General features: G+C 45.7%; 1 protein-coding gene across 2 annotated transcripts in view; it reads left to right on the top strand.

Moving 5' to 3' along the window:
* Positions 1-9180: 9180 nt before the first annotated feature.
* The window catches only part of MED25 (mediator complex subunit 25), a 328200-nt gene continuing 311876 nt past the window's right edge, over positions 9181-25504 (top strand). Inside the window, exons 1-2 of one of the 2 annotated variants that reach the window (XM_073602256.1) lie at positions 9181-9556; positions 16668-16811. In XM_073602256.1, coding sequence (XP_073458357.1) covers positions 16687-16811 — 125 coding nt within the window. In that variant the 5' untranslated portion in view covers positions 9181-9556; positions 16668-16686. Of the gene's footprint in view, positions 9557-16667; positions 16812-25504 lie in introns of those variants that run through there. The other variant, XM_073602257.1, reaches the window with a different exon arrangement.

Here is a 25504-nt window from a genome sequence, read left to right as displayed (position 1 = left end):
AGCTATCCCAGATGTGGAAATAATTAAGCCCAGGGATTGTATGGACGTCTGTTCGAATTGACACTTTTCTGCTTTTGCATAGAGCCTGTGTTCTCTCAATGTAGATAGTACCTTCCGGACGTGGGTTCTATGTAACTCCAAAGTGTCAGAGAAGATGAGGAAGTCATCCAAATATACGATCAGGAAATGATCCAGGAACTCTCTAAAGATACTGTTTACAAAATGTTGAAAGGTCGCTGGGGCATTACATAGTCCGAAAGGCATAACACGGTATTCAAAATGCCCGAAACGAATTCTGAAAGCGGTCTTCCACTCATCCCCCTTCCTGATGCGCACAAGATTGTAGGCGCCTCGTAAGTCCAGCTTAGTAAAGACTTGGGCAGAACGGAATCTCTGAAAAAGCTTGGGAACCAGGGGGGAGAGGATAACGATTTTTGACCATGATTTTGTTAAGTTCCCTGTAGTCCACACAAGGCCTGAGGGTATGGTCTTTCTTCTCCACGAAGAATATTCCGGCACCAGCTGGGGATGATGATGGGCGGATGAACCCTTTCTCTAAGTTCTCGTCAATATATTGACGTAGAGTCTCAAGCTCAGTCTCTGAAATTGGAAATATTCGACCAAAGGGGATCTCCGCGCCAGGCAATAACTCGATTGGACAATCGTAAGAACTATGGGGTGGCAAAGTGTCTGCTTTTTTCTTATCGAAGACATCTAAGAAGTCATGGTAAACTGGAGGCACGTCTTGGCTAGAATTGGGAACTGGCTGGATGGTAAGGCAACTGGAAGGTGCTACAGGTTCAGGTATGATACAATGCTGGTGGCAATAGTTTGACTTGAAAGAGATATTCCCTGTGTTCCAGTCTATCTGAGGGTTGTGTGCCCATAGCCAAGGGAGTCCCAAAATTACAGGGAACATTGGAGAACAAAGAACATCAAAACAAAGAAATTCTTGATGGCCTGGGTCAATCATGGTGAGAGTAGGCAAAGTCTCTTGAGTAACAGGTCCAAACTGCGGTGTCGATCCGTCGGCCAAATGAATTTTAAGTTTATGTTCCTTCTTCCGAAGTGGAATCTGAAAGTCTTTAGCCAGGGAAATGTCCAAAAAGCAACTGCAACTGCAAGCCCCGATTATCGATTATTGCTGGAAGTCTGACCTCTCCTCTTGCCAACTGTAATGCGATATGGAGAACAAGATGAGCTGGAGAAGGTTTTGGGACTTGGAGGCTAGTAGAGTTGTGGAAAGGAAATCTACTGGGCCTTATTGGACAGTTGAGACGAATATGTCTGGGTTCTCCGCAATAGAAACATAGGTTAGCTTGCCGGCGATGAAGTTTCTCATTAGGGGTCAGAGCAGAGCGAACTGTGCCAATTTGCATAGGCCCTTTGCTGGACATGACCAGAGTGACAGGTGCAGGAATGGCCGGAACTGTAGGCGTCATCCAAGAAGGCCGGAGGAATCTTGTACGTTCAGACTGTCGCTCCCGCAGGTGCCTGTCAAGTTAGACGACTAGCTGGATGAGTCCTTCTAATGTGGTTGGGGACTCTACTCGTGCAAGTTCATCTTTGACAAGTTCAGATAAGCTAACTCGGAATTTGAATCTGAGAGCGGCCTCATTCCACCCTGTGTCGGCAGCCCAACTGCGAAAGTCCACGATATGATCCTCTACAGGGTGCTGCCCTTGCCGCAAGGCATGAAGGGCGGCCTCAGCAGTAGCTATACGTTGTGGGTCATCATATAATCTGGACATGGCTTCAAAGAACAAGTCCACTGAATTAATAGCGGGATCCCTTTGCTCCAATAACTGATGGGCCCAAGACTGGGGTTCATTGGACAGCAGGGAAATAACAAATCCCACTTTAACAGTTTCTAGGGAAAAAGTTCTTGGTTGGAGGGCCAGGTAAAGTAAACAGGTATCCTTGAATGCTCGGAACTTCCTTCGGTCACCAGAGAAGCGTTCAGGAGTAGGTACCCTTGGCTCAGGGGGTGGAATCATCACAGGAGACATTGCTTGGTTCTGAAGGTGAATCTCCAACTGGGAATAATGTTCTTGTAGGCTCGTCACTGCTTGGGTAAGCGCAGTGACTTGCTGGCACAGAGTCTTGAGGGGAGAAGCACCTCCGTCAGCCTCTGATGTTACTGGCTGCATGAAACTATCACGTTCCTGATCAGAGGCTGAAATGCTGGGAGGGCTTCCCTTGCGACTAAGTGCAGAGCGCCCCCTGAAGGTGGCACAGGGGGAGCTATACTCAAAGCGGCAGGAGTTGCTGGCTGCGGTAAGCTGAGATGAAGCAGAGAAGTCCACTGGTGGGCAGCTGACGAGCAGGGTAGACTGCTAGGCAGGGGTACCTCGGAAGTACCAGATGAGGTCGTGCAGCAGGGAGTACCAGGAGCAGTGTCAGGAGCCAGGCCGGGGTTCATACACAGGACAGCAAGCAGTAGCAAAGTCAATGAAACAAGCCAGGGGTCATACACAGTGCAGCAGATCAGAGCGGAGTAACAGGAACAAGCCAAGGGTCAAACCGGGGTCAATGCAGATCAGATAGGTCGAGACAAGCCGGGTCGTTAGCAGGTAATCCAAGACAATAGGAACAAGAACTCAGGAATATACAAGAAGCTGAAGATCATGCAGCAGTTGGTGACTGCTGCAACATGCTTTAAATAGTATACTGGCGCCTGGAGTCTCTGACGTAGTGCGTGTGCTTTGGCACACACGTGTGCGCATTGGCGCGCGCTTTGCATGCGCATTAGCGTTGGAGAATTTGTGTTTGTTGATACAAGATTCTGCTGGCCATAGATGTCAGTTCTCCTGCGGGTTAGTCCCTGACACACCCAAATCTCTTTGAAGCCTCCGAGTCTCCAGACCCTAATCTAGGAATGAGAAAACAAAAAAATTGTTTTCTTCATCCAGAAAAACAATTCTGGAGCCCCTCACATATGTGAGACCCCGTGTTGAGAAAAACCCCTGTGCAGGAAAATATCATGGTCAAACAGTCCAAGGTCAATTCCAGATCAGGCAGAGGTATGTACAGAATCCTTAGGCAAAAGCATGGTCGAATAACAGTCCAGGGTCAGTTCCAGATCAGGCAGCGTTATGTTCAAAATTTTTAGGCAGAAGCATGGTCGAATAACAGTCCAGGGTCAGTTCCAGATCAGGCAGCGGTATGTACAGTATCAGCAGGCAGAAGCGTGGTTGAATAACAGGTCAGTTACAGAGCAGGCAGTGGCATAAGGGTTTTGAAGGTGTGTGAAGGCAGGAACTGAGGATTACGTTTACCATACTTCACTAATAATTTATTGAAGTATGGTAACGGCGAAAACATTCACCTATGCAGAGGCCTGGTTCGTAAGGACATTGGGCACAGTAATAAGATGTGTCTCCTCTGACTCCTGCTCTGGTACACACCTTACATTTTTTTTTACATCGTTGGCCTGCTGGTCTGGGAGGGAGTCTATCTGGAAAGTGGCGTTCGGAGAGTTGACTAAGAACATCTGATCGGATGTTTTCTGGTGGGCCGTTCGGGAATATAAGGGCAGTGTAAATTTCCTCCTGATAGCCAAGGAAGCGTTTGGGGTTTTGGGTGGAGTTGCGGTAAATTACATATGAGTTGTATATGGCCAATTGAAAAAAATAAATTGCGACTTTTTTATACCAATGGTATGTCCGTCTTGTGGCAAGGTATGGTTCCAACATTTGGTCATTGAAGTCGACTCCCCCCATGAACAATTTATATTCATAAACGCATTTTGGTTTTAGGATGGGGCCATTTCTTTTAGGGATTTACATGAAGGTATCATTGTGGATGGAAGATAACATGTAGACATCCCTTCTGTCCCTCCACTTCACTGCCAAAATCTCCTTGTTCCGCAGACTTGCCGTTTCTCCTTTCCTCAACCTCTTATTGACAAGACTTTGAAGAAAGCCCTTCCGGTTCTTTTTTATGGTGCCACATGCTGGCGTCTTCTTCCGGTGAAGGTTGTGGAACAAGGGCAGAGATGTGTAGAAGTTGTCTACATACAGGTGGTAGCCTTTCTCCAGTAGGGGGTATATGAGGTCCCAAACAATTTTCCCGCTTGATCCCAAGTAGTCTGGGCAATTAGTTGGTTGCAGCTAGGTGTCCTTCCCTTCGTACACTTTGAAGGCATACATGTACCCTGTGACTCGGTCACATAATTTGTATACCTTCACCCCATAGCGGGCCCTTTTGCTGGGAATAAATTGTTTGATTTTAAGCCTGCCACTAAATTTAACAAGGGACTCATCCACACATATGTGTTGGTCTGGGGTAAACAGCTGGGGGAATACTTCAGAAAAATAATTTAGAAGTGGCCAAATTTTGAAAAGCCTGTCATAATTTGGGTCATTTCGGGGAGGGCACTGGGTGTTATCATTGAAATGAAGGAACATCATTATCATTTGGTATCTGGTTCTGGGCATTACCTTGGAGAAGATTGGCATGTGGTGGATGGGGTGGGTTGACCATTAGGAATTCAAGGTGTTTTTTTGGTGAGTCCCATACAAAATGTGAGGCCTAAAAAAACCTTCAACTCCTCCACCGTTAGGTCTCTCCACTCGTAGGGACGGGCATAATAGGAGGTTGGATTATTTAAAATAAATTGCTGTGCATAAAGGTTGCACTGGGCCACAATTGTTAAAAGCATGTCCTCTGTAAAAATTAAATAAAAAAAATTGATTGGAGAAAAATTTTCCGTGTTCATCTGGACTCCTGGCTGGGCAGTGAAAGGGGGAATGTTGGCTTCTCCTGAATTAGGAGAAAGCCACAAGGGGTTCTGGTGGATGGCACTGTGGTGCTGGTGGATGCCACTGCCTCCTCACTAGAACGCCTTTGTTTGGCGGGCCGAATATCTTCCTCCTCTGAGTCACTCAGTGTTCCACTATTGAGGACTGGCTCATAATTTACGTCCGACTCAGAATCGGAGTTTGAAATGGAATCCGAACAGGAGAGCTCCCCGTTGCTCTTGTCGGCCTGGGAAAGTATCTGGTACGCCTCCCTGGCGGAAAAGCCTCTTTTGGACATGCTTGCTGGTGGTGATGCGACTACACAGGTGTGTGCTAAGCCTGCACTGATGGGCACTGATGAGGCGGTACTGATGAGCACAGATGGGCACTGATGAGGTGGCACAGAGGGGCACTGATGAGGTGGCACAGAGGGGTACTGATGAGGTGGAACAGATGTGCACTGATGAGGCGGCACAGATGTGCACTGATGAGGCGGCACTGATAAGGCTGCACAGATGTGCACTGATAAGGCGGCACAGATGTGCACTGATTACACAGATGTGCACTGATGAGGTGGCACAGATGGGCACTGATGAGGTGGCACAGATGGGCACTGATTGATTGCACAGATGTGCACTGAGGCGGCACAGATGGGCACTGATTTATGGCACAGATATGCCCTGATGAGGTGGCACTGATGAGATGGCACAGATGGGCACTGAGGTGGCACATATGGGCACTGATGAGGTGGAACAGATGGGCACTGATGAGGCGGAACAGATGTGCACTGATTGATTGCACAGATGGGCACTGATGAGGTGGCACAGATGTGCACTGATGAGGCGGCACAGATGTGCACTGATTACACAGATGTGCACTGATGAGATGGCACAGATGGGCACTGAGGCGGCACAGATGGGCACTGATGAAGCTGCACAGATGGGCACTGATTGCACAGATGTGCACTGAGGCAGCACAGATGGACACTAATTTATGACACAGATATGCACTGAAGAGGTGGCACTGATGAGATGGCACAGATGGGCACTGATGAGGTGGCACAGATGGGCATTGTTGAGGTGGAACAGATGGGCACTGATGAGGTGGAGCAGATGTGCACTGATTGATTGCACAGATGTACACTGATGAGGCGGCACAGATGTGCATGGATGAGGCGGCACAGATGGGCACTGATGAGGCGGCACAGATGGACACTGATGAGGCGGCACAGATGTGCACTGATTGCACAGATGTGCACTGATGAGGGGGCACAGATGGGCACCAATGAGGTGGCACAGGTGGGCACCAATGAGGTGGCACAGGTGGGCACTGATGAGGTTTCACAGGTGGGCACTGATTGCAGATGTGCACAGATGTCCGGACACTGATCACCAATGGCACAGATGGGCACAAGTTGGCACAGATTGGCACAGGTGGGCGCAGGTGGGCACCGATTGGCACAGGTGGTCACCGATTGGCACAGGTGGGCACTGATTGGCACAGATCCCACTGTACTGATGGGGCACTGTTTGGGCACTTTTTTCTATCACTGTAAAAAATGTTTTTCTCATTCACTGGAGCAAGCACTGAAGCACAGATCACTGCAGATATCCTCTCTCTACTCTCTCGCGGTCTCTGTGTGAGGAGAGAGAGCCGGCAATGAGAGATGATCTCATATGTTTACATTTGAGATCATCTCTCATTGGCACCGCCGATCGCGCTGTCAACGGCTGCTGTGATTGGCCGTTTACAGCGATCTGTGACTGGCTGTGTCCAAGGGACACGGCCAGCACAGAATTTCCCCGATGCGCGCTTGCGAGCATGCACGGGGAACGAGGAAACGTCCCATGACGGCCTCCCGGAAATTGAGGTCCGCGCTGTAGCCCTCATTCGGCTATGGCCCGGACCTCAAGTGGTTAAACCTGTGAAAACATCGCCTATATCAAGTCCAATCAGTATAATCAAACACAGCTGGACTCAAATGAAGGCGTAGAACCATCTCAAGGATGATCAGAAGAAATGGACAGCACCTGAGTTAAATATATGAGTGTCACAGCAAAGGGTCTGAATACTTAGGACCATGTGATATTTCAGTTTTTCTTTTTTACTAAATCTGCAAGAATGTCAACAATTCTGTGTTTTTCTGCCAATATGGGGTGCTGTGTGTACATTGAGGAAAAAAATGAACCTAAATGATTTTAGCAAATGGCTGCAATATAACAAAGAGTGAAAAATTTATGGGGGTCTGAATACTTTCCGACCCCACTGTATATATATAGGTTATTCCTGCAGCGTGAGGATGGGGCGGCACTGTCACTAGGTGACACACAGAGAGGGGAGGGGGAAGGAGAGGGGTCAAAGGAGACAGACACAGGATAGCAGGCTGCAGATGACGGAGGCATACAAACAGACCATGATGTCAGGGGCTCAGCAGCCATGATTTTCGTGGTCTGTTTGCAGAGGGGATAGCCAGGCAGGATCAGCCAGGTATTACAGGTGTTACAGGGTGCCAAATTACAAAGCACAAGCACTGTGCTGTATAAAATGCTTTAAAGGAGCAGGATCCATATTTTTTACAGGGCACTTACACCCCCTTCCTACCCAGGCCATTTTTCAGCTTTCAGCACTGTCGCACTTTGAATGACAATTGCGTGGTCATGCTACACTGTACCCAAATGACATTTTTATCATTTTCTTCACACAAATAGAGCTTTCTTTTGGTGGTATTTAATTACTGCTGGGTTTTTAATTTTTTACAAAAAAAAAAAAGTTTTGAAAATACAATTTTTTTTACTTAGTTTCTGTCAGTAAATATTGTAAATAAGTGATTTTTCTCCTTCACTGATGTGTGCTGATGAGATGGCACTGATAGGCTGAACTGGTGGACATTGATGAGGTGGCTCTTTTGGGCGCTGATGAGGCGGCACTTATGGGTACTGAATAGGTGGCACTGATAAGGAGGCGCTAATATGCTGCACTTATGGGCATTGATGGACAGCAGTGATGGGCAGCATTGATAGGCGGCACTGATAGCTAGCATTGACTGGCATCACTAATGGGCACTGATTGATGGTACTTGTGGGCACTGATTGCTGGCACTCGTGGGCACTAATTGCTGGCACTGATTGGTGACATGTTGGCGCTATATTGTAATCAGGGCACTGATGATCAGTGCCCTGATTACATGTTTTGTTGTTCCCACGAGGAGATGCCACTCTGTCAGTGTGAGGTGATTACCGGCATCTCCATGTTTACATGTGACTGGCTGTGATTGAACACAGCCAATCACATGATTAACCACTTGCTTACAGGGCACTTAAACCCCCCTCCTATCCAGACCAATTTTCAGCTTTCAGCGCTGACGCATTTTGAATGACAATTGCGCGATCATACAACACTATACCCAAATGAAATTTTTATCATTTTTTCCCCACAAATAGAGCTTTCTTTTGGTGGTATTTGATCACCTTTGCGGTTTTTATTTTTTGTTAAAAAAATTTAAAAAGGCCGAATTTAAAGAAAAAAAAATATATATATTTTTTTAAATATTTTGTTATAAAATTTTAAAAAGGGTAATTTTTCTCCTTCATTGATGTACACTGATGAGGCAGCACTGATGGGCACTGATAGGTGGCAGTGATGGGCACTGATGGGTGGCAGTGATGGGCACTGATTGGTGGCAATAATGGGAACTGATCTGGTACATTGATAGGCAACACTGCTAGGTGGCACTGATTGGCACCACTGGTGGGCATTGATAGGTGGCACTTGTGGGCATTGATAGGTTGCACTTGTAGGCATTGATAGGTGGCACTCATGGGCACTGTGGGCACGGTCAGATGGCACTGGCAGGGGGTACTGGTTGCACATATGAGGCACGCGAGGCGCGTGCACAGGGGAGGCCGTCATGACGGCCTCCCGGGAATTCAGGTCCGCACTGTAGACGTCATTCGGCTATAGCGCGAATATCAAGTGGTTAAACAGCCGCGGACGCTGTTCTTTACAGAGATCGGGGTCGTGCCATGTCCTAGCAACATGGCGCGGCCGCGTGAGAGCGGCTGTTCTGGCGTCCCAGAATGAGAGCTGCACCGTCCCGCCGTCGTTTCACAGTGGCCGGGAAGCAAGTAGTTAAGGACAGCACTTTAATAAAACCAACCAAAAATATCTTGTATTTCTGCAAATCCCAACAGAATGGCTTCAGTATCTGCTGCCCACTGCAGTTACTGGAGCGCCACTCTACACAGAAATTATGTACACTACAGCAATCAAGTGACGTCCACTTTCTGTAGTATCATCTATTTGTTTATTACATTAAAGTTAATTTAAAAATAAAAAATGTGGAGTTGAGGCCACATGTTTCCTGTGACAGTGGAGCTCCAGCTGCAAAAGTTCTCAATAAAGTTCAGTAAAAAAAAAAAAAAAAAAAAAAAAAAAAAATAGAAGTGGAGGCCACGTGCTTCCTGTCATCGATGGAGCTCCACTTTGCAGCCAGATCCTCTTGGAGCTGAAATCTAGAGCTAGTGTCATACTCTCCTCCCACCAGCAAGAGCGCCGTTGTCCGAGAAGACGGCAACGGGAGCCAGGCACCAGTAATCGATCACAGAAGTTTGCACTCTCCACTCTGTTTTGAAGACGGCGCTCGGCTAACTGTCCTGCGCCGCTGTGTTGCTTCTCTGGAGAAGGTGTGAAGCGTGAGCGGAGGTTTGTGCGGGTAACATTCAGGTACCGGATAGAGAATGAATAAAGAGAAATTCCACAAAGACGTCTCTGTGTAGCTGTGCTGGGGAACTACAAGTCTCAGCGCGTCGTGACAGGTAACATTAATCTTTCTGGTGCTTATAGTATATTTGGAAGTGATAGGCCGCAGAGGTCTGTGATGACTGCTATAGATCTTTCTAGTCCTGAGGTCTTGACACCTTGTATATAGCAGAGCTATGGTAACCCCCCCATTGTAGTGTGACCGCAGGGCAGGTTGGCACCGGATGTTATACAGAGCACAGTGTTTTGTATGCTCCCACGCTGCATGATAGTGTAAAATATCCATTTAGAGCTAATTCACACTATATGTGGTGGCAGACGTTTTACTGCATTGTAAATGGTCTGTCACTGCAGGGTTACACAGAAAACAGTTGCTCCCTGTGTGTCCTATTTACACTGCAACACAACCTAGTGCTGTGCTGCGGTAAAATGCAGACATGGTGCTAGGGTTGCCACCTTTTCTTCGAGCCAAACCCGAACACTTCAGCGGGGCTTGGCATTTTTTTTTTACATTATAAGATGGTAAAATACCCGGGACACCTCTGTGTGCCCTAGGGGAGTAGTAATGTGGCACGCGCAGCAGTGAACAGTGGGTGTAGACATAGTACAGGAGATGGTCAGAGATTGCAGACGTGATTCAGGAGATGGTCAGAGACTGCAGACGTGATTCAGGAGATGGTCAGAGACTGCAGACGTGATTCAGGAGATGGTCAGAGACTGCAGACGTGATTCAGGAGATGGTCAGAGACTGCAGACGTGATTCAGGAGATGGTCAGAGACTGCAGACGTGATTCAGGAGATGGTCAGAGACTGCAGACGTGATTCAGGAGATGGTCAGAGACTGCAGACGTGATTCAGGAGATGGTCAGAGACTGCAGACGTGATTCAGGAGATGGTCAGAGACTGCAGACGTGATTCAGGAGATGGTCAGAGACTGCAGACGTGATTCAGGAGATGGTCAGAGACTGCAGACGTGATTCAGGAGATGGTCAGAGACTGCAGACGTGATTCAGGAGATGGTCAGAGACTGCAGACGTGATTCAGGAGATGGTCAGAGACTGCAGACGTGATTCAGGAGATGGTCAGAGACTGCAGACGTGATTCAGGAGATGGTCAGAGACTGCAGACGTGATTCAGGAGATGGTCAGAGACTGCAGACGTGATTCAGGAGATGGTCAGAGACTGCAGACGTGATTCAGGAGATGGTCAGAGACTGCAGACGTGATTCAGGAGATGGTCAGAGACTGCAGACGTGATTCAGGAGATGGTCAGAGACTGCAGACGTGATTCAGGAGATGGTCAGAGACTGCAGACGTGATTCAGGAGATGGTCAGAGACTGCAGACGTGATTCAGGAGATGGTCAGAGACTGCAGACGTGATTCAGGAGATGGTCAGAGACTGCAGACGTGATTCAGGAGATGGTCAGAGACTGCAGACGTGATTCAGGAGATGGTCAGAGACTGCAGACGTGATTCAGGAGATGGTCAGAGACTGCAGACGTGATTCAGGAGATGGTCAGAGACTGCAGACGTGATTCAGGAGATGGTCAGAGACTGCAGACGTGATTCAGGAGATGGTCAGAGACTGCAGACGTGATTCAGGAGATGGTCAGAGACTGCAGACGTGATTCAGGAGATGGTCAGAGACTGCAGACGTGATTCAGGAGATGGTCAGAGACTGCAGACGTGATTCAGGAGATGGTCAGAGACTGCAGACGTGATTCAGGAGATGGTCAGAGACTGCAGACGTGATTCAGGAGATGGTCAGAGACTGCAGACGTGATTCAGGAGATGGTCAGAGACTGCAGACATAGTACAGGAGATGGTCAGAAACTGCAGATATAGTACAGGAGAAAGAAACTGCATACATAGTACAGGAGATGGTCAGAGACTGCAGACATAGTTGGGCTGAAATTGCAACCGGGTCACATATGAATCGTACAGAACGCACAGCGCGTTCCTGTGTTTTCATAGTGTGAACCTGTCCTGTTACCTGGAATCCACACTTTGCTCCACTAACTTGCTTGGAAGGGGGGCTCTAGTATGGGCACCTGGAGCAATTTTTCACATCTCTTGTGGGGTACCAAGGTAGACATCTCTTTAATATTGGGGGGAGATGATATGTGCTAAGGGGTCTGGATTTCATATCCAAGCCCCCTTGTAGCACAGGTATTAAAGTGCCCCCTAGAAGATACCCCCCCCCCCATTACTCAAAGTTCCCCCCTCACCCTCTTGTTCATGCCCCCCATCCTCTGGAAGACTCACTGTGGATTTGTTGATAAATGGTCTCAGTCCGGCAGCGTTGTCGGCAGCATGGTGAGCCTTCTCCCCCCCCTCCTCTTCCTCTGTGTACACAGGAAAACAACACAGCAGCAGGAGGAGGAGGGGCGGGTTCACTCCACAGCACTCTCTCTGCACCGTGTCTGTGTCCTGCAGCTGGGGACAGCGGGAGAGATGTCGGGTCTGCTCTGTCATGAAAAGTGGAGCTCACGGGCGGCATGCGGGAACAAAGATACCCCACACAACTGCGGCATTCCATTACTATGATTCGTCGGGGAAGTTAATTAGAGGTCCACCTGTGTAGGCAAGGCACGCCGCACAGAGCCACCGGCGGGTCTGAATAATGTGCCCGGGTCTCAGGCGGCCAGAGACCCGGACACATGTTTCAAAACCCGTACTGTCCGGGTGAATCCCGGACAGGTGGCAACCCTACATGGTGCATTTTATTGCAGCGCACCATGCTGGATCGCACTGCAATGCAAGGTTGCGCAGCGCCCTACTTTGTGGTGAATAAAGTGTACGTTTTGTACACTTAGCATAAAGTTGATTCAAAACAGAAAAAAAAGGGGGGGGGGGCTGTGGTATGAGCTGAATCGTGCACCACACAGCCCCCCTACTGCAGCCGGAGCGGTAAATCACTCCGGCTGCTCTGCTTTGCAGTGTGAATTTCCCTTATCTTGGGTCTTGTTTACACCACAATCTGTGTGTTTCTGCATGTGTGTTTGGTTTGTGTTTTCAGTGCATTTATGGTCGCCCCCCCCCCCCCCCCCCCTTTTTTTATTTATTTTTTTAGGATTCATGTTTTTCATTTATTTCAGGTTAAAGTATAGCTAAAGGCAAAACTATTTTTGTTTGTTTTAGATAGAGTGGAGATGTATTAGAACATAAAAGCAATTCTTATCGCTGTCTGTGCCCCCGTCAGGGAGAGTCACCCTCTCTGTTTGTGGTGTTTACCATTATCGTTGAAAGTAAAAGAAAATCACATATTTTGAGTTGTTCCCAGAAAAGTAATAGAGAGCAAATCTTCCAATATGTTCCCCTAATTTGCAGGGATTTCCTCTCACTTCCTGTTTGGCTATGGGAAAGGAAGTGAAGAGAAATCACTACAATGGGACACAGATGGCGGAAAAAAAAATCTGACAGGGATTATAACCCTCCCTTGCTCTATCCTTAATAGAAAAAAAAAGTTTTGCCTATAATTCTAGTTTTTTTGTCAAGTTGCATTTACATGTATTTCTGGTGTTCCTGCACATTTGCGGTTCCGGTGCAGAAAAATGCAGCATGCTGTACTTTTTTTAAACACACATGAATCACTGCAGTGATGTAAACTCAGCTCATTGGAATACATTCATTTTTCTTGCATATGCATTCGTATTGCATTTTATGCTGTGTTTAACCACTTCAATACTGCCATATGTATATATACGGCCTCGTATTGAGGTGGTTATACCGGGATCATGGTTGAAGGTATAACAATGATCCTAGCATTGAGTGAGTGATTCTCCTTTTAGTAAAAGTGATCCGAGCAGCTTTAGAGCCACTGGATAATTTTTGCAGGTGCTAGAGGGATACCCCTGATTTCTCCATAAAGAGGGCCTGCCACGGCTCATGCTAGCACAAGGGCTTTGTGATAGCTGTAAAGTTGATAGAGGAAAAAAAAAAAAAAGAGAATGCAAGCAGTTGTATGAATGGTGGCAGTGGCAAGCGAGCAACCCCCATGTGGTCAGTGCGCAGAGGGGAAGCCGCTCACACAGAATGTCAGCAGGTTACGAAAGAATGCTCAAGGACTGCTAAGCTGCAGTATATTAGGTTTTTGTTCTTGGGTTTTGCTATCTTTTTAATACATGAGTCTTTTGGTTGTTACACACAGCATTTCTTTGTGAGCCCTGAGGTTGTCTTACAGTCTGGGTTTACAGGAAGTGGTTGGCTGAGGTGAGTAATGCTAAACAAACAAGAAAAAAATAAAATACAACTTTATAAACCACAGCTCTACACCTACTTGATTGCCAGGGGATATAGTAATTTCCTGTGCCCCATCAGGTCAGGCGCTGCAGCCCAAGGGAGAGAACAATCACTGAGGAGGCTCAGAGTTCAGCAGGAGTACTTCTGGTAGTGGTACACAGGCAAGCAGTACCCTGCAGATGACACACTGACAAGTCACATAGGCTACTCAGGAAAGTGCAGTCCTCAGAGGCCCTGCTGTGTGATGATGATGATTTCTCTATGGCTCTCTGTGTCACATGGCTATTGGATGCGGACTTTGTTATGGCTGTGCTGTGTTATAGTCTGTAACACACAGTACAGCCATAAGTTAACAAAGTCAGCACCCAACAGCTATGTGACACAGAGAACGTGCTGTGAGCAACATGATGATCATCATCATAAGCACACAGTTACATGCTACTTTACACTTGTGTTTGGGGGGAGGCAGTAAAAACACACAGCTGAGCTGAACCCCCCCCCCATGCCACTCTCCTTTAAAAAAACCTTTCACCCCAGCTTTCCAATTGGGTCTGCCTGTTAGTTTTTAATTCAGACCTGATTGAAAGCTCCATGTAGGTCTAGGGAGTTCGGATGTAAACGGGCTTGTGTCTGTTTACACCCACCTACCTCCATGTCCATTCAGGCCAAAAAAAAAATTGAAAAGAACTGCATCCTAAATGTGGCAGATCAGAGTTAGCCTAATGTAAATGGACCCAAGTCCATTTACATCTGGCTACCCATAAAACCACCATAAGTCTGTGGTGTATGTGGACACACACTCAACGGGCATGGACATCAAAAACACTGACATCTGTCCTATTCAGCTCCAATTATGATTGGTGGGGCACAGTGAAAACTTCCTGCCAGGATAGCTAAGGTGGTTTCACACTAGGGTCATCCCATCTAATTAGTTGTGAAAAAAGTTCTAAAATAAGATATCTCTGTTGCTTTATAATATGTGTAATACATTTGGAATAGTAATGGTTATTAAAGGATAAGTTCACCTTTTGGAACATGTTACTAGGGCTGATTAATTGACAACTAATCGATTATAAAAATAGTTGTCAACTATTTTCATAATTGATTAATCGGCCAGCCGATTAGTTGGCCTACACATCAGGAAATACAGTGCAGCACACATACAGCTCAGTACACCGTCCATACATGTCAGTAAGTGCCTGGGAACTTGTGAATGTGTGAGGAGCAATGCCTCATGGAACATGTAGTCTTGGGCAGGAAGTGAGTGAGTGTAAAGGCAGAAGTTTTTTACCTTGTTATAGGGGCACACTATACTATAATTTGTAGCTTGCTGTTGGGGCACTCTGAAGGCAGGGAGGAGCCAGAAGCATTGGTGAGGAACCCCAGAAGAGAAGAATCTGGGCTGCTCTGTGCAAAACCATTACACAGAGCAGGTAAGTATAACATGTTTGTTGTTTTACAAATAAAATACTTTAAAGACTGTGCAGGGAAAATCAGCATCTGAACCCAGAGAAGGTGAAGTTTGATAGACTGGAGGTAATAGAAGGCATTACAACTACATTTAAAGTAAACTTTTACATGGAGGCAAGCCACATTACGTGGGAGCAGGGCATATTACATGCAGGCAGGGCACATTGGAACAGGGCACATTACAAGGAGGCAGGGAACATTACAGGGGGCAGGGATCATTACATGCGCCCCGGTGTGAAAGGGGTCCAAATAAAAAATGTGATCTCCTAGTCTGATATTTACCAGATTCAACCTCCAATAGTATATACATATATCTCTTCAGTCTGTTTCCTCAGAGTAGATTAGATGATTTTCTCCCTAAACATATAGTTGGTTATTTATTTACCACTGCATAGAGATTTTTAAGAATACATTTTTTTTAAAACTTTACATATTAAATTATACACCACACTTTTTTTTTTTTTTTTTTTTTTTAAGGTTATTATCCGATTAATCGACCAACTAATCCATTATGAAAATAATCGTTAGTTGCAGCCCTACATGTTACATATTTCACCTGTTTTTAGAGTGGAATATGTAACATGCTCCTGCCACCAGTTTCCCCAATTTTTTTTTTTTCCCCTGGCTGTACGAGGCCCCGTGATTTCTAACAGCAGCCCTGGACATCAGAACAGGAGCTATCTGCTTGGGCGTTGCTCGCACCTGACGCTGGCAGTGGATAGGCCGGCAGGGGCCCAGGAGCTGAGACGCGGTTTCTGGTTGCTGTGGTGACCTTGCGCCTGGGATTTGTCGAGCCCCGCCCTAGTCTATCAAAAACTATTTAAAAAGCTTTGACAGTATACAGCCGTGCCCAAAAGTTTAGCATGCTCCTTAGCAACCAGCTATATGTACAGTGTTTTTAAAGGGGAACAAAGAAGCATAAAAAAAAATCGCATCACAAACACAATACTATTACATGCAAAACGCAGGAAAAAAGTCTGACTCTTTCCAAAAAAAAAGCACTGGCTGCAAAACGCAAAGATGTAAACGTGTACCATAGAAAAACCATGTTAAATAGACTGTAGTGTGTCTGCAAACTGCAAAATGCACTAAAAATGCATAGGTGTGAACGTAGGGTTACTATGGATGCATTCAGGATGTCTATAAAACACACATGACAGCATCTGATGTGAAAAATCCCTGAGGGTGAGAGGTCAAGCAGTATGAATGACTAGTTCCTGTACTGCAAGGAATAAATAATATTGGTTATATTAGGTGAATTCTGCTTTTTCATAAGATCAGAAGTGCTCTTCTGGCAGTTTTGGAAAAGTTTTATTTTTAGCTAGCAGAGCTTTGCCTCGATACATTTTGTCAGAATCATACAATTCTATCTACTAAGAACTATAATAAACCTTAATCAATTAACTGTTTATCCAGCACCTTTTTAGTGTCTAATGATTTGTTTGTCTCTGGTAGGTTGTGGGGTTGAACAGCGATGGATGCAGCCACTCAGGGAAATGGGGGCATTGTATCAGATGTGGTCTTTGTCATTGAAGGAACGGCTAACTTAGGACCTTACTTTGAGTCCTTGAGGAAACATTATTTGCTGCCTGCAATAGAGTAAGTTATTTTGTGTGCAATTCTATACTGCTTTTTACTTTTGCAAGGAATTTCAGAACTTCATAGTGCATACTTATAATATGTGTAGACTTTTTAAAGTGGACCCAAGGCATAAGACATTTCAGAAAAATGCAGAGCTATTTCAGAATCTGATGAGGGTTGGTCCTGGAGTGAAAATAAATATATCTGTCATTTAAACCAGCATAATGGATTCCACAGTTCTCCAGTTTTGGGTCACATGACCCAAATTTATGACAGCAGCAGTCTAGTGCCAAAGCAGGCCCACACAATGCAAAGTTACTTCAGGTCGCATAACGTAAACTGAGTGCTGCAGCCCTGCACTTTCCAGTTGTTGGCTAAGTTTTTTTATTCATCTCCTCTGCATTGTCTGCTTTGTGTCTGGCTTAAAGTGGTTGTAAAGCCTAAACATTTTTTACCTTAATGCATGCCTTGCATTAAGGTAAAAAATGTTTGTGTCAGCATCCCTCCCTCACCCCTCCTTTTACCTACCTGAGTCCTCATTTGATCCAGCGCTGCGCAGGTCTTCTCTCCGCTCATTTCCGGGTTTCGCTGGATTTGCTGCTGGCTACTGGGCCATTGGCTCCCAGTGCTGTCAATCAAAGCCAGTGATGAGGAGGTGGGGAGCGAGGCCGAGTCCTGCTGTCTGTGTCAATGGACGCAGCAGCGGGGCTCCGGTGTGAGCGCACGCGAATGCTTTTATGGGAAGCGGCTTCTCATGGGGGCACTGGACAGAGGGGAGGGGCCAGCAACGTCAGCGGGGGACCCGAATAGAGGAGTTTCACGATCGCTCTGTGCAATTCCATTGCACAGAGCAGGTAAGTATAGACATGTTTGTTATAAAAAAAAATGTATCTTTACAATCACTTTTTAAAGAGGCCCCAAACTAGAAGCGGTGCCAAGAAAAAAGCAAGCAAAGGACTAGTCAACAATATTGCCTATATTGTCCTGGCACCTAATATAACCCCGTTGCTGATTTAGAGACACAGTACACAACAAGGTATACAGTATGTGTGTTGGTGGCCATCTTGATAAACCCGGGGGTTTGGATCATGTCGGTGCATTGATGTAATTTATTGTAGACTATGAACTACTTCATGAGGACTACAGTGGAGTATTATATGGTCCTCATATGAGTCACATTTTTTATTGTGGGTTTAGCCCTGGGACGTCTTATTCTAAGGTGCAGTAGGAGGACTGTTTTTGGTTATAATGTTTGCAACAACATTTTGGGACAATGTAGTTGCATTTGGAAGGACCTAAAGTGTTACTAAACCCAGTAATATGAAAATAGTTCATCTGCCCCCCCCCCCCCCCGTGTCCACAGCTTATAAATCTTACATTAAAATATTGCCACTATATATCTTTTTGAATGATCTGTATACCACAGTTGCATCATAAACTGCACCGTTTCTTCAGTGCTGAGCGTTCAGGAAGGTGGAGATTTTCAGCCTGTATACACACCCACATGTTTGATGCCAATATCATGTGACTTGGCTATCTCTGAGAACAAGAAACTGTTCTCTCCAGCATAAAATACACAATTGAGCATGTGCAGGTTGAGGTTGGCTATCTTGCCTGTTCTTTCCAAGGTAGACATTGCAGGAGGAGGAGGAGGGGGGGGGAGGGGAGGGATCTATGGATACAGGATAAAACAGCCTTTTTACACAATGCATTGGATTAACCCCTAAAGTTCCACAGTGAGTATAACAAGCATGCTATGCTGCATATACAGACAGATTTTACTGTTGTGGGTTTAGTAACACTGGAAACCCTCACATATACCCAGTGAAGGGAACAGCCTCAGATGATACACAGAGATGAAACAAATCTCCCTACATACGTTTTTTTTTTACATGTGTATCTGCCGTCTTCAGCTGTATATATCCTTTAGAAAATGCACATCATATTAGAAATTTTCTCTTCGGGCCCTTTCACACTGGGGCAGGGGTGGCGTCAGCGGTAAAGCGCCGCTATTGTTAGCGGCGATTTACCGTCGGTATTCGGCCGCTAGCGGGGTGGTTTTACCCCCCGCTAGCGGCCGAGAAAGGGTTAAAAACCACCGCAAAGCGTCTCTGCAGAGGCGCTTTGCTGGCGGTATAGCCGCGCTGTCCCATTGATTTCAATGGGCAGGAGCGGTATGCACTCCGCTCCTTCACCGCTCCAAAGATGCTGCTAGCAGGACTTTTTTTTTCCCGTCCTACTAGCACACCGCCCCTCGGGGCTTTCACACTGAAATCAAAGCAGCGGCACTTTCGGGTCGGTTTGCAGGCGCTATTAGCGCAATAGCGCCTGCAAACCGCCCCAGTGGGAAAGGGCCCTTCCTCTTCTGCACTGGAAGTGGATTATTGGCATACAGCCAAGACAGCTTATTGAAGGAAAGGCACACACCCTCACTCCACATTGGCAAAGGAAGGAAGTAATGTGCAGAGCTCTGCTCTGACAAGTCAAGCTTTCTGCTAATCTATTTATAGCAACCTCCCACAACACAAATTTCAGGCTGCTGGATTTATATATTTTATCTCTTCTACGCATACAGCATTTTGAGTATATTATTTAATTTGTTTGTGTAGGTAGCCTTATCCTCTTGGGTATATAAATTGAGTAGCAAGTTTATTGGGATGAGTTGCTTGTTTGTGTTTACCCAGGAGGACACACCTACATACTTCTTTAGAAATACATCTTAACCCCTTGCCGCCGAGCGTACGCAGATGTGCGTACTCGGCTTTCGGGGGTTATACCGGGATGATGCCCGCAATTGCAGGCATCATCCCGGTACCGTTTTTTTAGAGCCAGCGATCGGCTTTCTAGGGATAACAACCGATGCGACTAAAATCCGCTCGGCTGTTATACCGGAGGAGCGGGAGGGGACGCCCCCCCTCCCGCCGCTCAAACCAGGCCTCCCGTCCCACCGGGAGACCCGATCTACAATCCGATGCCTCCGGCAGCTAGGGACAGACTGGAACGAAGCCGGAAAAGGCTTCGTTCCAGTCTCCTGATTGTAAACACAGAAGCAACGTCATGACGTCACTTCCCGTTTACTTGACTGCCAATGGCGCCGGTTTTAAAAAAATATACAGTATTCAGAATTGCTGAAAACAGCGATCAGAATACTTTGAAGTGCAAAGGAGGGATGGGGGGTCTTTTAGACCCCCCATCCCTCCATAAAGAGTACCTGTCACCACCTATTACTGTCACAAGGGATGTTTACATTTCTTGTGACAGCAATAAAAGTGATCTGAATTTTTTTTTTTTTTTTTTTAACACAATTTAATAATTTTAAAAATAAATAAAACAAATAAGAAAAATTTTTTTTTTTTAAGTGCCCCTGTCCCTGCGAGCTCGCGCAGCAAAGAAAACGCATATGGAAGTCGCGCCCGCATATGTAAACTGTTTTCATATCACACATGTGAGGTATCGCCGCGATCGTTAGAGCAAGAGCAATAATTCTAGCACTAGATCTCCTCTGTAACTCTAACCTGGTAACTGTATAAAAAATTTAAAGCGTCGCCTATGGAGATTTTTAGGTACCGCAGTTTGTCGCCATTCCACGAGTGCGTGCAATTATAAAGCGTGACGTGTTTGGTATCTCTTTACTCGGTGTAACATCATCTTTCACATTATACAAAAAAAATTGGGCTAACTTTACTGTTTGGTTTTTTTAAAATTCATGAAAGTGTCCCTTTTCCCAAAAAGTTGCGTTTAAAACACCGCTGTACAAATACCGTGTGACATAAAATATTGCAACAATCGCCATTTTATTCTCTAGAATCTCTGCTAAAAAAAATATATATATATATAACGTTAGGGGGCTCGAAGTATTTTCTAGCAAAAAATACGGATTTTAACTTGTAAACACCAAATGTAAAAAATAGGCTTAGTCATGAAAGGGTTAATGTGTTTTTGTACTGTTTTAGCATTTTATCTTTTCATCCCATTAAGACCCCTTTCACACTGAGGCGTTTTTCAGGCGCTACATCGCTAAAAATAGCTCCTGTAAAGAGCCTGAAAAAAGCCTCAGCTGCAAACCCAGTGTGAAAGCACGAGTGTGGTTGGGAGTCAGGGTGGTAAGGAAGGCAGGGCCGCTGGAACGCCAACACTGATCCCACCGGGGTTAGAGCGTAAGATTCCCTGGGGCGCGGAGTCTAAGAGCCAGCAGGTGTTCACTAGAGCCTCTAGTGGTGAGGATGGACTGGGCTGCAACTGGCTCCAGGTCGCGACCCCCAGGGTCCCCCAGCTCACACCCACAGTAGGCAACAGGAGGATAGGGATAGTAAGGGAATAAGCCAAGGTCGGGGCCACAAGCAGACACGGACAACAGAGTTCACGCCAAGGTTCAGGGTCACAGGCTAACAGGGATAGTCGGGGACACGCCAAAGGTCAGGGTCACAAGCAGGCGGGGAAAGTGGAGAACAGGCCAAAGTCGGTAACTGGAATCACACGTAGGAAACGCAGCAACTACACACAAGAGCTAACACACAATGGTTGATCAGCACTGCTGGCTTGCAGTGCACAGGTTAATATAGGGTTCCCTGATAGGGCCTGGGGTGGGGCCATGCTTAGAGGAGAGGTTATAAAACCAGCCAGGTGTGAGTGGCTGGCCTCTTAGTCTGAACACATGAGGAGAAGGTAAGCTGACAGAGAAATATTACTGCATAACCATGACAGCGGATTTAACCCCTTTTTGGCCGCTAGCGGGGGTTAAAACTGCACCGCTAGCGGCCGAATAGCGCCGGTAAAGCGGCGCTAAAAATAGCGCCGCTTTTCCAGCTGACGCCTGGGGCAGCTCAGTGTGAAAGGGGTCTTAATATAAGAATAAAAACTATTCAAACGGTTGGTAACTTTTTCTTTTTTCATTTTAAATGGAATACCATTATTTTGGGTGTGTATAGTTCATAGGTTTGTAGCCCTAGTAAAAGAGGTCCCTTAGAACCCCCCAAATTCTTTCAGATATACTATGTTAAAATCAAAATATTGAACTCTAAACCTTTTGGTGTGATGCTTTTGGATTTTGTTCAAAGCACTTGCAAAATGCCTTTGTATATTAGAGTAGCTTAACATTAGTCGATTCACTTCACACTGCAAGAGTAAACGCATTTTGAATCCGGTGTCTTCAACTCATTTCTTCTTGATGCTCAAAAACTGGGCTTTTTTGACAGGAGCTCCTTGTTCAACAAATTCTACCATGTAACGTGCCCCTTGCAACAGCTACCATCCTATATGGACTCCCTCCTATTTAGATGTTTCAGAGCTCCAAAAAGGAGGTGTGCACAATGTAACTGCTACAAGAAATCTAACAGCATTCAAATTAAACAAGTTATTAAATACTTAACAGCAAGAATGAAGAATACACCTGACAAATATGAGTACAGTATGGAGTTCTTGGACATTTCTGGAATCACAGAATAGGGTTCCTCAAAAATGTGCTCCACTTAATGCTCTATGATTGTGTTTTAAAATGTCATTCATCCGTTTTCACAATTTAATGACCTAGGTGAGTTGGTCTGTCTCATCTGCCCCCTCTGACTTTGCATTACCCTACCTTCCTGAATTAGTTCATTATTTCATATGAAACATATTCTGGTTTTTCTTTTCATTTACATGAAAACACAGGATTTCTAAGTAGTTTATGAACCAAATAAAACACTTCCTGCATAGATAACAGTAAAACCTTGGATTGCATTTTTTTCCCCCGGAAACATGCTTCTAATCCAAAGCACTTGTATATCAAAGCGTATTTCCCCATAAGAAATAATGGAAACTCAGATGATTCGTTCCACATCCATTTATTCATAGGTCTTTCAGTTTATAGTCCATATAAAAAGATTATAGCAATGTGATAAGTTGTGTAACCATAAAATGGCCATTCACAAATGGCAAATGGATTAGAAGCAAAATCCAGCAGGAGCTACAGAGTATAAAAGAGAAGAGAGGCACCTCTAAGTGTAGCAATATGGTTACATTTTATGAAAGTACAGTATTTAGCAAATCACATGGTTGATTTAAATAGGCATATCTAAGTATGCAAACATCCGGGGTAGGGCCTGATTCACACTTGTGCATGTTGCAGTTTGCATATTGCAGGTGCATTTTGCATTTTTTCGATACACATCTTTAAACCTTTGAAGTCTATGGAACCAAAAACCAGAAAAAAAAAAACCCTGGCCCCTTCCATATGCCTGGAATGCAAACCCTGCAGAAAAGCACCTTGGTCAGAACAAACACTGCACAGGGCTCCATTACGCAGGGTCCAGCGCCATAAGGCTTTATGGCGCTGGACCCTGCGTAATGGAGCCCTGTGCAGTGTTTGTTCTGACCAAGGTGCTTTCCTGCAGGGTGCTATACAGGTCCAGGGGAGTGGACCTCACATTAATGGGGACCCAGTCTCTGAAGGTCTTTTATGACAGCTTGCCATGATGGGTGAAGATTGGACCCCTGTTATGTTCATTTATGCATACATAAATACATAGTGGCACGAATACTTGCATGCCTGAATGTTTGCATACCTAGGTACTTACATAACGGCATACCTAAGGGGTTGCATAGAGGTAAACCAACATTGTGTTTGGCCTACATCCTTGGAGGACTGTATATTAGGTTGGCTAATATAGTTGCTACGTTATTTACCTGTTATACCATTTAAATGGTTCCAGAATAAGAGGCAGCCGGGGGAGGCAGGTGCACCGCTCTCAGGTTTAAGCATCTGGCAGTGTCCACATCTCCCGATGGACAGTGGTGTCAGGCGCATTCATTTTTTCGTCAGACTGCCGCCGTATCACCTTGATCATGTCTGTTGATCGAAGCCTAAGCAGGATTAAGCCTGGTTAGTATATTAATGGGAGACTGTACGGGAATACCAGATGCTGTATGCTTTTCCCCACCTGGGCGAGGGAAGCATCTAAGGGGCTGTGTTTTGGGAGTATCTCAGGCCAGAAGATCTTAGGACAGTCTCTGAGGTGGTTTGTTCCATCTTTAGTTGGCAGAAACCCGCTAGGTTAAGTGCACCTCTTGGAACTGTCTGGGTCTTCCACAGAGTTGTCAGTCTTTTGCCTTGCATTTGCTTTTGGAGCAGAAGTTATGGGCTCATTATTGTGAGACTATTAAAAGGTAGCAGTTCCAAAACCAAATAGGGACATGAGGTCTATCTTAAGGTCTCAAACCGCTGAACATCCTTCTGTTTTCAGATAGGCTAAATCTGTTCAGTGATAACCTCTCTGCAAGAGGTAGATTTCGGGGTCCATAATCGTCTGTTTTTTTGGTTTTTTTTTAATTTTCTTTTTATTGTTTTGCAAAAAGCATATAAAAAGAGCATACAACATCAAAAAATGTCATGTAATGTCTTATATTACATAGAACTATTTATTACTTTATCTTCCCTCTCCCTCCCTCCCTCCCTCCCTGTACCCCCCCCCCCCCCTCACCCACACCACCCAATCGTTAATTGTACATGTACTTCTATTAATTGCTTAGGCTCCGGGGGGAAGGATAAAGCCACCTCTAGGGGTAGAAGAAGTGTAAGAGAAGAACATCTAGGGCAGGGGGTCTCAAACTGGTGGCCCTCCAGCTGCTGTGGAACTACAAGTCCCATCATGCCTTTGCCTGAGGGAGTCATGCTATAATTGTCAGCCTTGCAAGGCCTCATGGGACTTGTAGATTAGCAACAGCTGGAGGGCCACCACTTTGAGACCCCTGACTAGGGTCTCGTAGGTGAGAAAGGCAGAAGCGAGGGGGTAGAGAGGAGTGATCACCGCTCCAGGAAAAGTTCGAACAGACCAAAATAAATCCTTCTTGGTTCGGAGGTTATAGGTTCTGGCTATTGCTAGTAGCAATAAACAGGAATGAATTCTGGACAGCCGCACTCGTAGATTAGCCTTGTTTATTATGAAGATGCACATCAATTATAGGGTGACAGCAGACAGGAATAAGTGCGAAACGTCAGCTCAACGTTAGTGCTTACTCATAGCTATGAGTAACCACCAAAGGTCTCCACATTCTTTCAAACTTTTCATGGTTACCTTGCCTAATGCATGCCACTCTCTCGCTCCAAACTATTGAATTGATAGTCTCAATCCAATTCTTCACAGTCGGGGGGGATCTGTGCCTGCCATTTCTGTGCTATTAGTTTTCTCGCCTGGAATAGGCACCTCAGCACTACTTCAGTAGCACCAGTTGGAACTCTACCTTCCTCCAAGTTCCCTAATAGGCATGTCTTGGCCTCCGGTTCTAATGTGGTCCTAAAAGTTTTATTTATCCTATCTACTATCTCCGCCCAGTACCTAAGTAGCTTTGGGCATTTCCACACCATGTGGATAAAATCTCTTGTCGCCTTACACCTGGGACACTAGTCATTTTGTCTCCAACCAAGTTTAAACATTTTTTGGGGGGTATAGTAAACTCTGTGTATAAGAAACAAATGAGATTCTCTCTGCGAGGGGGAAATCGAGACCAATACTCCTCGTTCTAAGATTTTATCCCATTGTTCCGAAGTCATTGCCCCCACGTCTCTCTCCCACCCCGCTCTGCTCTTGGAAGGTCCTACTCCACTTATTATTCTAGCCCCCAATCTGGCATATAGCTTGGAAATTAGTCCTCTAGTTGAGGCTGGTTTAATTATTTTTAGGAGTATGGGGATCTGGGTCCATTCAATAATTTGTGACCTAAACTGTGCTTGAATA

Source organism: Aquarana catesbeiana, linkage group LG10 (assembly GCF_042186555.1).
Source record: "Aquarana catesbeiana isolate 2022-GZ linkage group LG10, ASM4218655v1, whole genome shotgun sequence".
In the NCBI taxonomy this organism is placed as follows: Eukaryota; Metazoa; Chordata; class Amphibia; order Anura; family Ranidae; genus Aquarana; species Aquarana catesbeiana.
Note: the sequence above shows the minus strand (reverse complement) of the source record. Positions and strands in the feature narration are given on the sequence as shown.